Consider the following 13341-nt stretch of genomic DNA (forward strand, 5'->3'; position numbering starts at 1 on the left):
GCGCGGGAAGGGGAGGCAGCGGGGCCGGGAAGATGAACCGGAGTTTCAACAAATCTCAGACTCTGCGGTATCTGGAGTGCAGCGCGGTGGAAGTGAAGAGTAAGGTGAGCAGACCGCGGCGCGGCCTCGGCCGGGAGCGCCCCTGCCCCGTGGTGCTCCCGAAAATGAATGAAGACCCCCTCCCCGCTTCCCCCGTGTCTCCCCTCCCCGCCCGGTGCGGCCGGAGCCGTGTCCCAGGCTCAGCCCGCAGAGCGGTGACGGGCTGGCGGAGAGGCGGGATCACCGCTCCGGGCGCAGCTCCCGGCGAGCCGCCCCTGCCCGGCGGAGGCGGCGGCGCGACCCTTCCCCGCCCGCCCCCGGCGCGGCGCCCGCCGCTCCTGCTCCGTCTTTTGTTTCGCCGCGGGGACTCCGGCGGTGACTTCGTGGGGCGGCTCGGGAAGCGCCGCCGGCCTCGCCTGGCGGGCGGGCTGGGGCTCGGCCCGGGGGCACCGGGCGGCGCGGCGGCGGTGCCGCTCCCGCCCCAGCCCGGGACGTTTCTGCCCCCCCGGTGCTCCGACCGGCTCCCGGTGGGCGGGATGGGTGCCCCGACCCGTTCTGAGGAGAGGAGAGGAGGACTGGGAGGGAGAAGAGCCGGGTCCCCCCGCCGGTGCTGGCGGCGCCGCGGTCCTGCCGAAGGTCCGAGCCGCAGGAGCCAGAGAGAGACCTGCGGGAAGCTTCCCCCGCTTCGGCGGCGGCTGTGCCGGGATACTGGCATCAGCCTGTGCACGCTGGTGGTGCCGGGGAAGGAGCCGAGATCGGCAGGGCTGCCGGAGCTGGCCGCCCCAAGGGACGGTGTCGGGTGGCTGTGCCTGGCGTTGGTCTTGCTGAGCTCTCGTCAAGAGGCTTTGGTCGCTCTCGGTTGAACCAGCGCATCAAAATCTTGCCTGTGCTTCTGAAGGCAAAAATAACTTTGCATTTAAGCAAAACTGAGAAATCCCCCCGAAAGCTTGTGCGTTATACACATATAATTACAGGCAAGGTGTAGGTAATGCGTAAGTTTAAAAGAGTACGGATAACTTAAACCTCTGCGGGAGTTCCTGATCACCTGCTGAGATGGTGTTTGAAGGTGATGTCTTTGGGACTCTACTTAGTGCTGCTCATTTTTGTCCATTTTTGCTGTTAAAATCTGCATTCAGATCAAATGGCCTTGAGCAACACATAGAGCAGAAATGGCTTCAGTGGAAGAAGTACCTTGTGTTCAAGGGAGGCTCCAGTCATTTCTAAACATGGCACCTGAAATGTGGGTTCAGCCCCTTATTTCCTAACCTCCTGTTGCCACTTGAAAGGGCTCAACTGGCCTAGAAAGTTCCATTCTGCTTCCACAGCTGGAAAGTTTTGGTTCGGCTTGTACTGGTTCTAAGATGTAACCCACCCACAACATTCCTTGTGGCTCCCAAATGCTCCAGATCCTGTCTTCTGAATTATACCCCTTACATTCTATGAGTGTTGAACTAAAGCCTTGACCGCGTATGAGAATTTTTAAGTTCATCCTCTCTCTTCTACTTCAACATTGCTATAGCTTGAGTTTGTTCTATTAACAATTAGAAAGCAACTTTATAGTAAAGAACTCGTAGCTTCCCTTACTGCTGCAGGAATTCTCTAAGTGGATTCTGCCTGGTTCTATAGACACAGAGTGATGTACAGGGAGATCGTAAGCCTAGGAAGGATTTTTGGAGGGAAGGAAAATAAACTTGTATGAGTGGGACAGGTTTACTGAAGGCCTTCTGTAGCTCACCGTTGTCACTACTGATGGCCCAGATGATAGTATGGAGAACTCTATTGCATTGGCAGAAAACTTAAAATAGAGGCTAAATTCAAAATACCCTGTTGAGGGCCTACACCCAGCAATGATCTGTGAACCTGCAGCATATGTCAGTGGGAGCTGTGCTGTTGAATTTCCTGGTGCTGGTGAGTTTTACTGTTAGCATGACTTGGGCACAATAACAGCTAGTCTGTTGATGTAGCAGGCTGTTGGTGCTGACGTTGCTAGATAGTTTTATTTTGCCTGCAAAGCTCATAGGTTCCCTCTCACAGAGTTACTCTTCAGTGATATGAAGGAGGTCCAGTGAAAAACTCTGGCCAATGGTACCTGGCAAGGTGCTGTAAAAAAACCTTACACCTCTTACACAAACACGGTGCTCTTGTAGGGTGGCAGCCTTGTCCCTGTGGGTCACTGTGTTGTTGTGCTGTAATCATCTAGAGATACAGAGCGTTGAGATTTTTTTTGCTTGCATGGACTATCTAAGGCTGGGGGAACAAAAAGGGTTCAGTAATGCTACTTTTGGTAGTCCTATGTAGTCAACCTTTTAAACACTTAGTTGCTTGTGTTTTGTAAGTATGAGGCCTGTCTGGGCTTGCCTGAGAACTTGAAAGTTGAGTCTGAGAACTCATGATTTTGCAGCTATCGCCTGAGAGCGCAGGCTGCCAGGTGAGCGGAGGTGGGTGCAGCTCAGCCTCTGCGCCGGGGCATGCTGCTGGCCGGGGATCAAGGGATTCTTGGTGGCTTTTCAAAGGCTGGGGAAGTGGCAGTCCGTGGGCAGGTGGAATCCCTTTTAGCAGAGGAGCTGAGTGTGAGAGAGCGCTGCTTTTACACAGTGGTGTGAAATAGCTTTTCTCCTCTGAAGACTGAGTTTGATCAGAAGGAGCTCTGGAAAAAAATGGTTGTGGGGAGTTGGAAGGGAGATAGTTTGCAGATGCTGGGGTTTTGATATCCCTGCTTCTGTTATGATTACCAGGTGGTTCCTTCCTTAAGGATAAACCAGCATCCTGCTGGTGTCTTGCATTAGTCACAATTCAGAAATGGCTCCTGTGAAATCTGATTTTTCTGGATTTTCTGAATTTCTTTCCTTTTCTCCACAAAACCAAGTTCTTGGAAGCCAGTTTATGCCCTTGATTATTGGAAGGGGAGAGTTTGTCAGTGTTAAGTACTACACTTCTCTGGAAATCCCCAAGTATCCTTAAGTTATAAGATTTTTGATGTGTGCCAGAAGGTTGTTAAAGCAGGGTTTGTGTGTATGTATCTCTGTGTTGGCAGGGGCGGGGGGAGGAGGAGGACAAGGAGGGAAGTTCTTGATGGCTGAACTCATTCCAGTTTTCAACATCCTTCTTGTGCCAGAGGGCCAAAACCTGCAGGCAGTATTCATCTTTTTTTTTTTTTTTTTGTCCAGTAGGCATGTGAGGTTTGTGGATGATTGGATTTCAGCGGGTCTGAACCTAGCCTGACCCATCACCCCTGCTGGGAACGTGGCCCAAAGCATGCTTCAGCTCACGATTCTTGTGTCTGGATTTTTCATGTCTGGGACTACGTGGTGGGGAGACTGGCAGTGGTATATTCTCTGGCTATGTCATTGCAGAAGGATGAGCTTTGTGTACACTGTGTTGTACCTTTTGGTGTATGTCAGGTCACTTTTTTCCGTGTGACTAAGGTGCCACAAAAGCTTCATGGATCTCTGTGCTGCAGCAAATACTGAAGGGAAAACCCTCTGCCATCTATGCACACCTCTGTTTTCAGACATGCTGGTGGTGGAAATTGCTGTAGTCTTCTGCTTTAAGAAGTCCCCTTCTGTCTGGCTCCCTGCTTTCTCCCTTCCTCTGCCTCATCCTCAGAGAGCTGGCCTTAAAATCAAAACACTTAAAAGCTTATTGCTAGATAGAAAAGAGGAAGGGTAAAGAGAAACCTGCTTAGAAGTTGCCACATGTCTTAAGAAAATATTAATTGAATTGTAATCACACCTTAGCTCTTTTCTCTCCTCTTTCATGACAAAATAAATTAGAAGCTCAGTTCTTATCTAGGTGTTGTCTCTGTAGCTCAGGATTAATGTTTCAGCCCTTTTAGACAGGATCTGAAAACACATTATCTTGCTGGCTTAGAACAACTGTGTATTCTCATGTGTCTAGTACTCACTGGCTCCTTTCCTCTGTTGGGTGACAAGTGAAGTATCTGTCCCCTCTCAAAAAACTGCCTCTAATCTCTGAAAAAGGTTTCCAGATGACCCTTTCTTTCCCCTTTTCTCCCTTTTGCCAAGAGCTCCAGTGCCTGCAATGTGTGGGGCTTTTTGTGTTTGTTTTGTTTGGGATCTTGTGGCCACAGGCAGAGTTCTTAACCTATTTCTCATTTTCTGTCTTTAGCTTTACAGAGAGGTTACAAGCTTCTTTGCCCATGAATATAAGCCTACAGAAGAACAAATGCTTTTGAAATAGAAATTCCTATAGTAGTGGAATACATACATGGAACTTCTCTTGAATTATGACTCCATGTAGCCAATTTTTCTTTTGTCTTGCTCTAAGTGAAAAGAGATTTTTTTTTTGTTCCCTTGAATATTATACACAGTTTTTCAAACAGGGGGTAACTATCAACCTAAATGTGTAATTTTTTTTCCCAATCTCTTAGAGATTTTGGAATAGTAGGAGTATAAGATTGCCCTGGGCCTTTAAATGATAACACTTGAATTCCTTGTGAAAGTGTGTGTTGGATTTTTTTTTTTTCACTTTGAAAGTGACAGGTCTATGTTTCTGGCTTAAAAGCAGCAGAGTACTGTTTCTCTGTTACTACTATATGAATTCCTGTGTATGTACTAGTATGTACTAGTAAGAATTAATTTTCATGATTTCAAAGATGGCTAAATGTAGTCATTGTTCCCTGAAAAAAGTGCTTTGCAAAAGAACCCTTTGTTGTTGATGAACCCTCTGGGACAATGGAACTTTTGATAGTGGCTGGGGATTGTAAAAACACAGGTACCTGACTCACGTGCTGACTGTGACATTTCTGCCTTATTAATAGTGTCATGTTTTCTTGCATTGCAAACTGATTTACAAATTAACAATAATGTGACTAACATCCTACTACTATAAACAAACCCATTAAGATAAATAGAATCAGTTAATTATAACCATATTTTTAATACTCTCTTCTCCTATCCTGTTTTGAATCTCATTAACTGTTGGTGTTTAGATGGGTGCTGCAAATGGATCATTAATAACTTTTTAATCGTTTTCTGATGTGTCCTGAGTAGACAGGATACTGTTATGGTGTTCAAAGACAAAAAGCATGTTTGGGATCAGCTGTGCTCTCACAAAGTCACTAGCAGCTGAAAGACTGTTTTGATCTGAGCCACATGTAGCAGTCAGGGCTTTAGCAAGCCTGCCCAGCTGCCATAGATGTAGCATTCAAAGAGCTTGTGGTGCTTTGTCCTGCTCACGTGTTGTTGTCCCCCCTTCTTAGAAGAAGTGTGCCTGTGCTGTTACATAAAGATCAGTGGTTTAAACCTTCTGTATCTTCTCCCCTGCCAAAGTTGCTGATATTGCATATCCACATGACTGTTCAGCTGTGGCAGTATATGTACACACATTGTGTATTTGAAACGTATAAAGTGTAACATCAAGCAGTGTTAAAACTGCTGCAATAGCAGTAAGAGCAAGCTTACTTTTAATAGCTCCCTCTAAAGAGATTTTAAAGGTCTCGTTCTGCACTGTCTGGTGTTAACTAAGAGAGCTCTACAAATTGCGTTTTCCAACCTTGTGTACTTTGATTTCACTCTAACCCTGAAGCTGTACAGGCCTTCTGAAGTTTTAAGAAAAGTTTTCCATGTGTAGCACACTTCAAAATAGATCAAAAAAGCAGTGCTCTTTTTAAACGCTACAGAATGTTAAAACAGACTTTAAGTCTGCTCAAAGTTTTTAAGCAGTACTTTAGATTCTTCCAAGTTAAGGTCATACTTGTCATACCTGGCATAAAACTAAAATAAGTGCAGTAAAAAGCCTCGTAACCATCTGATTTAACTTCTGTTTTTGAGCTTGAAAACATATTCGATTATATGCAAACCAAATGTGGCACGGACTCAGAAAACCGCAGTGCTTCCCCCTCTCAAATGAAGACAGTGTGCCACAGTAATAGCAACTTGAGACGGTCTGGATTGTTGCAAAACATATCAAGAGAAAGAGACTGTAAACATTAATCTCTTAAGAGGTGTTGCCTCTGTTCCTTTCCCTCCCAGTTTGCTGGGCTTCTCACAGCAGGTATTGTTCTTATTCTGATGTGCTAAATAGCACCTACTAAATTCTTGGTTCCTCTTTCATTACAACCCAATCTTTGTTTCTCATAGTAGGATAGCTTTCTGAAGTGGTCATACCTAGTAACCTTAGGTCTGACTGCTAGGTGACATGAGAGAAAGTGACCACAGCTTTTAGCTGAGCCACAACAGTGGATCCTGTGCCTGCTTGCTGCCCTTCACAGACGAGAGGCCAAACCTTTCAGCTGACGAGTGTCTGTGAACAGTTCTCTTCAGGTGACAGCTGCAATAAGCACCAGCATAGTGTAACTCTCTTCTCTGACTGTACGCTGGCACTGTTGGGAGCAGTAGTGCCCCTAGGAGATACAGGGAAGGCTGGAACATTGCTTTGAGCTAGCTGCTGTCACGGAGCATGGCGTGGTGGAGGATATGCTCTGGTGCTCAGGTTTGATGTAGTCTCAGGTTTGCCTTACCACAGAAAGATGGTAGTTCCTCCAACAGTGTTCCTGAAGCAAGTACATTGGTATGGGCCTTGGGTACGAGCTGTGCTAACTGGATGGTTGGCACTGAGCAGAAGGCTGCTATCTTGTGTTTCAGCATTCCCATGCTTTCCCATTCTTGATCCTGCCTCCAGCTTCTCTCCTGTTTGTAATACTTCTTAGTCTAGTAACTTGGGAATTTCTGATTTGCTTAAAACTTCATCCAGCCAGTCTGTCTTATGTGAGTAGTCTTCTCAAATTTAGTCTCGCCACACTGAAACCGTCCTAAAGGACACTAAAACAATGGACCTTTCAACTTTAAAGAGCACCTCAGAAAATTAAATGTTGTTTACAGCCAAGTCAGAAAGGAATGTCTCCCGTGTGAGGTTAAAATACCTGGGGAGGCTCTGTCTAACAGGCTCAAGGACTAGCCACCTCCAAGGAGTTCTTGAGAGGTGCAGTTAATAGTGCCTTCCCCTGAAGTCCTTTATCATTCCCTTTGTGAGAGGCTTTGTGTGCACTTAATGTGAGGTTTTAGGAACCAAAAAAGGTTTTCCAAGGATTCACTGCTTGCCTCTAATTACCTTTACAACGGCAGGCCAGGAGTTAAAAGATGAACTGCACCTTGGGAGACATTGCCTCCCTGTAAGTGAAGGCAAAATCTCCTGGTACAGAGGTATTCTCGTTCCCATTGGAAATGCCTGAAGATCGTTCAAGCAGAAATGTCTGGGGAAGGGTGTGGTGCACCAGCCCCTGGGCCACCCAGCCTTGTGCCATTCCTCCTGCTTCCGCCCTGCACAGCTGTTCCCAGTCGCCCTTCAGGTCTGGCCAGGGGTGTTCGTGCATCTGCATCAAATTACTTCTCTGCAGCTGTTGCTGGCACTGAGCTCATGGGGAAACCTCTGGCGGCAGCTAAAAGGGTCTTAAATGAGTTTGCAACCAGCCAGAGCCCTTACTGGTTACAGGTTTCTTGTAGATACCTCTCAGTAAATGTTCCGAAAGTGGTCTGCTGTCTCTGGAGACCTTTAGTTAGGGCCGGGCTGTCTTTCTGCAGGAAGCTAGGCTCATGGGCTTATCACAGTGTTGACCAGACCTGATTGCTTTGTCCCTCTGGGCGGCAAGGTGCTAAATCTTCTTCTTCTCCCTCATGCTGATGGTGACATGCCATGGATGTGTGCATCCTGTGCTGTATTTGTGCTTAAGCTCTGTGGTGGGATAGAGGGTGCGTGGCATAAAAAATATGGGAGCATCTCGGTGTAAGTCATTTGCAAACAGACTTTGGTTTTTTTCCAGAGATGCAGGGGACTGGAATAAAGAAAGGAAGGCATTTGCTTTTGGAAAGGTAGACTTGACACTTAAATCACAGATTTATTTTAAAGGCCTTGCTTTCCTGCAAACAATTGTTTCTTGAAGGAGAACAACACTAGGGGTTTAAATGTCAGGAGGTGAGGCAGTGAGGAAGGCTGGCAGTGCTTGGAGGCAGTGTGACAGAGATGGAAGGGAAAAAGCAGCTACATGGGTGACCTGATAGGAGAGGCACTACTGGAGCAAGGCTGGCAAAGAAAGGGATGATGGTTCCAAACAAACAGGCTGATAAAACTGTTTTTGTGGATAACTATTTTCACAGACTGCCATGTGGGAGTGGGGCAAAATAAGCAGTGTAGTGGTCTAGTTCCCAAAAATTGTGAAGTAAGGTAGGTGAGGCAGAGGAAAGGGTAACCTTGGCTTTAAGTTTCCCTTGAGCTGACATCCAAGCATCTGTGAAGAGATCTGTGAGACTGAATGGGAGGTGCATCTCATGAGCAGAAGGTGACCTGAGGCTTATGGGAACAGAGAAGGAAGAATTTCTCTTCCAAGTAGATGCAGAGGAGAGAAAAGGTTGTCCTGAGCTGAGCCTTACAGACCCCTGGAGAGAGTTGAAGGAGTTACAACGGTTGTTCGTAAAAGGAAAAGCAGAGATGTGAAACATTGTGTCAAAGAAGCAGGAAAAAGAAGGGGAACCTCTGATTTTCTTTGGTTAGAGGAGCTATTCTAAACATTTAAGATACTAAAGCATGGCTGTTTTTCTGGGAGAGTAAAAGGAGGGAACAGAAGGAAGAAGGGTTAGAAGTATGGCATGATATGAAGCAGGAAAAAAGTTTGGGGGAGAAGATAGTGAAATTGTGTCCCTGATGGGATTCCTATGAAGGGCAAATAGAAGAGAGGCTGTCTGGCTCTTGTGACTCTCTCTTGGAAGAAATAGCAAGGTATGAGCAGGAGACTGAGCAGAACATGAAATCTCACACTTTCCACTAGCTCCATCATTTCAGTGAAGCAGAGCCGCTCTGGAGCAAACCATTGAAGAGGGAACTTGTTGCAGAGAACATCTGCGTGCTTGGTGGCTTCTTGCCACCAGTGACAACCACTCTGAGACTGGGAACAGAGCCAGAGAATTCTGTGTGAGCGGCGGAAGATGTAACTGGGGGAGAAAAAGGGAACAGAGAAACAGACATGAATGTGACTGCAGAGGCTCTGAAGTCCCAGGTGAAGTCAGCAAGCACAAAACCATTTACGCTGTCTTCCCTCCTCCTCTTGCCCTCTACTCATTCTCTCTGATAAGGCATCCCTGATTAGGTCTTCCCAGTTTTGAAAATCTCACATGTAAGCAGAAATTGCAGTCTATGCAAGGATGAAAGTGTTTAGTTTTCCTTCTGTTCTTGATTTTTTTTTACTTCATGAGAGTAGTAGGTGGCTAATGTAATTAATGTTTATTGCTAAATGTTGTTCTTTGATGTCTTCTTATTACAATAGTCTGATTTCAAAGCCAGTAATAAACTAGAGGGATGGCACCTCATAAACATAGGGCTTCATTTTTGGCCCTGTAAACATCTTGAAACTTAAAATTTAAAGAAAAAAAAAAAGAGTTGCTCTCTTTTGCTCGCAAATAACTCCTTCATTTCACAAAATAACAGCTCTCTAAGAAAACAAACCTCAAAATCCTGCTCCCTCATCTCCTCTGACCTCTTGTGTCCTCTAGCCAGAAAAAAAGCCACAGAAAGCAGTTGATTGCTCTTGATCAGCCTGTGTAAGTTTTGATCAGCTGTGTCTTTTTAAGCTAGCTGTGTCTTCCTTCTTTAACACAACTTTTATCAAAACACTTTTCTGGGCATCTGTTTTTATTCGGGGTTCCTGCCTGATGTGTTGCATTTTGTTGTGTGCTTTTTGTCATCAAACTGCAGACAACAAATACAGTGATTGGCTGATACTTTGAGGATCTTGGGATGGAGGGGTTTTTTTGTGAAACAAAATGTACTGTTCTTTCTAAGTTGGTTTTTTTTCAGTCATAATAAGCTCTGTCACACTAAATTCTTTTTAAGTTCCCTGCATTCCTCCTGTCCTCTGACTTCTGCAATACTGGATGCAGTATTTGCATTAGTTAAATAGGTCTGAGTGATTTACTTCATTATGGAAAACTAATCTGCTTGTTAAAGCTGTTACTTTATCAAACAGTGTAATACAGTATTGTTCCAGCAGAAACTTTGCTGGCAGACACCAGTCCTTGTGTATCTTTCTGTGAAGGGATATGATAAGATGGACTTTGTGACTTAGAGAAGCAGATCAGTTGTTTTGGCTATCAGAATTTGTAGTTTCTGTAAGATACACGGTGGATGTTATCTTGAAATCCTGGCTGAATACAATGCAGAGTGCCCAGTCTCCAAGCTGAGTGGTACTGCAAACCCCATTATTGCTGTGATACTCTCTATCAGCCTCATTAGGGATGATGAATGAGCTGAAGCAGTTTTTTCCCCTCTTCTGAAAAGACCTGCTGACAATGGTTGCTGTCTTTGTATATGCACAGGGTGAATAAATCAGCTAAACTATTACTATAGTAATACTAACCTTTAAACAAAAAGAAAGTCAGTCTCACTATCAGCTCTTCCCTTCTCTACAGAATCACCTTCTAGCTCCCTTGCCTTAAAAAGCTGGGTCACGCAGAAAGCACAAGTGAAATATTTTGCATTTGTTTACTACTGTGCTATTCCCAGGCAAATGAAATTGACTCTTGGGCTTTCCTAAGGCTGAACATGTGAACAAGTCAATTTGACTGTACAGCATTCCTGTCAGACCTCAGTGCCCCAAGCCTGCAGTGGCATTCCCACACGTCAGGCTCCACTGATCCAGTAGTTTCCAGTGTGCCTGCAGGGGCTAGGCTGGGAGGCTTGGCCCTTCTGCCAGCTGTCTTCTCATATGGCAACTTAAGCTGAGCTTTGGGTCATACCAGCCAAGTGCAAGTAACTATCCTTAGTTCTCTCCTCTGTCCTTTTCCATGTCACTTTCCTGCTGGGTGCAATGTCCCTGCCCAGGACCTGAGCTCTGCCTCGGCTGTGTTGGGCAGAGAAGGTCAGATGTGTTCCCTCAAACCATCTGGCCATGGGTTTCAGGGGGCTGTGTAGGGTGAGTGTTGTGCTGCCTGGGGTACAACTGCACAGCAGCTGCTTCCTCCAAAGTACCATGCATGCTAATGGTCCTAAACAAGCTGTCCAGTAAACAAATGGTTACTGGGATTGGCGTCTGAGTGCCCGGGCATTTTGGCTAATGGAATCCCAAGAAATCCTGGGCTCCTGTTCAGGTGTGCAGAACAGTAGATGCAGCTCTAAGAAAAACATACAAAGACCTTGTTCCTGCCCCTTTAGTTTTCTCATGTAGATAGGTGTTAAACTTGACACTTGGAGATGGCTTTTTCTGGCTTGAATCTAAGAAACAGAAGACTTTAGGATACTTTTTTATTTAAAAAGACTTAAGCTTTTTCTTTTCGGTTTGAAGTGTGTCCACAGAAGTAAGTGGATTTTTCTGGAGAGGAGCAGGGGTGAAGGACAAAGGAGAACTGTTTTTTCCTCCATTGGAACCAGCTGTGGTTTGTTGGCATTTTGTGCATTTAGATGGGCACTCTGAAATCCAAACTGGAACTAGCAGTTAATATTGCAAACAAGCAGCGTAATTTGACTAAACAAGCTTTCAGATGATCACAACTAGGCTTTGATGCTCAAGAGTGGGATTTTCATAACTGCGGAAGTAATTTGAGAACATGCTTGTGCCCAAAGCCAGTTGGGTTATGTTGACTTCTTTTTATCCTTTTTGTTTGAAGATGATTATGGTGATGATTCGTACTTTTAGTCTCAGCAAAAGAGTGGCTTGCATGGATAGTTGATTTAACAGCTGAGAACCTCTAAGCCAGTCATTCTCCATTTTGAGGAAGAATCTGTCTAGAGAAGATTCTCCCCCTTTTTATTTTACGTGCTTGTTAGTTTTGTGTCTCTGGTTTCTAGCCCTGGTATTGGCCGACTTTGCAAATAAGAACTTCCATGAGGTCCCAGTTACAGCCTTACTTGTTCTTGGATCTGTGGCTGTGGTTCCATGTGTTCAAGGATGAGTTAGGATAGTTTTTGACGTTTGGTTGATGAACAGTAGTTTACTCATACTATATAATCTGAAATATTTCATTAAATGTACCAGAAAGGAGATTTAAGCTGTGCAATCTAACTAGATGCCTGTTTTAATTTATTTTAATTTCCCTAAATAGAGGATCAAATTTTTCCCTCCTGTTCTTAACAACCTATTTTTTTTTCTAATATCAGAAATAAGGACCATTAAAATCTTCTCCTCAGTCACTTTGACTTACTTAAAACAGCTTCATGGATTTATAACATTTTCTATTGTTTTGTGCCAAATCACACCCTCCTACTCTTGCTATTTTATTTTTTTTTTTTTTGACAATCACTTAATGGTCTATAAAGCTTTAAAAATAAAAACCAGTGGAGTGACAGAAAAATTAAAGCCATGAAAACTAGCTTTCCTTCTGCTGTATGGATTGCCAGGAAATTCAGGGGTCATGTAGAGTGAGTGTATTTTCTAATAACAAGCCGTGTGCTCACATGCCATGCTTTTTTAAAGGTCTTGTGGTTGGGATCCCAGTGGTATTGATGGGAAACATGCACAGAATTTTTATAAGGTTGTTTGAATAGCTGAGTAACCTCTTTTGAAAGCAGTAGAGTGAATATTTCTGTTTTGGAGAAGAATGGTTCTGTGGATGCCTGAGATGATGATAATGACTGACAGACCTTCGAAGTTAAGTCCTACAAATGCAGTTATCATCTAGAGGATTTAATGAAAACTTAATGTTTTAAAAATGGGATTTCTTTTAAGATGGAACACTTGACTGTACTTGTGATGCCTTGGTAGCCATGGTTATGTTCTGATGGGAGGACCTAAAAGGCCATTAGTAGACTTGTAAGCACCAACATGTGACTGTATTCAGCACAGAATAGGTTTGAATAGTAGAAGTTGGACTCTTTGATCTCCGAAGTCTTTTCTAACCTGACTGATCCTGTGCCTCTCTAATTCTGTGAAAAGAGAGGTGATGTATTCCACATTCAAGTGCCAAACTGGAGCATTGGCCTGTGGTGGCACATCTCCTGATGCTCTGTTTGCTTTCTCTTGCAGTTTGGGGCAGAGTTCAGAAGGTTCTCTCTGGATCGCTACAAGCCAGGAAAGTTTGAAGACTTCTACAAACTAATTCTTCACATTCATCACATAGCCAACCTGGAAGTGATGATTGGATATGCTGATGTGCATGGAGACCTTCTCCCTATTAATAACGATGACAACTTCTTCAAGGCTGTTTCAAGTGCTCATCCACTGCTCAGGGTTTTTATCCAAAGACAAGGTAAGATGCAGTTTTGTTTCAGTGCCTCAAAGTGTGCTGTGGCAGGGGGAAGAGTGGATTTATGGCACCCATTTAAAGGCTGAAATTATGTAAGAGGCATCTAGGAGCCGTC

General features: G+C 44.7%; 1 protein-coding gene across 1 annotated transcript in view; it reads left to right on the plus strand.

Moving 5' to 3' along the window:
• Positions 1-13341, plus strand: part of PARD6G (par-6 family cell polarity regulator gamma) — a 65395-nt gene continuing 52054 nt past the window's right edge. Inside the window, exons 1-2 of the mRNA XM_066184667.1 lie at positions 1-104; positions 13007-13229. Coding sequence (XP_066040764.1) covers positions 33-104; positions 13007-13229 — 295 coding nt within the window. The 5' untranslated portion in view covers positions 1-32. The remainder of the gene's footprint in view (positions 105-13006; positions 13230-13341) is intronic.

Source organism: Chamaea fasciata, unplaced genomic scaffold (assembly GCF_029207755.1).
Source record: "Chamaea fasciata isolate MVZ Bird 193981 ecotype frontalis unplaced genomic scaffold, bChaFas1.0.hap1 SCAF_1, whole genome shotgun sequence".
Classification (NCBI taxonomy): Eukaryota; Metazoa; Chordata; class Aves; order Passeriformes; family Sylviidae; genus Chamaea; species Chamaea fasciata.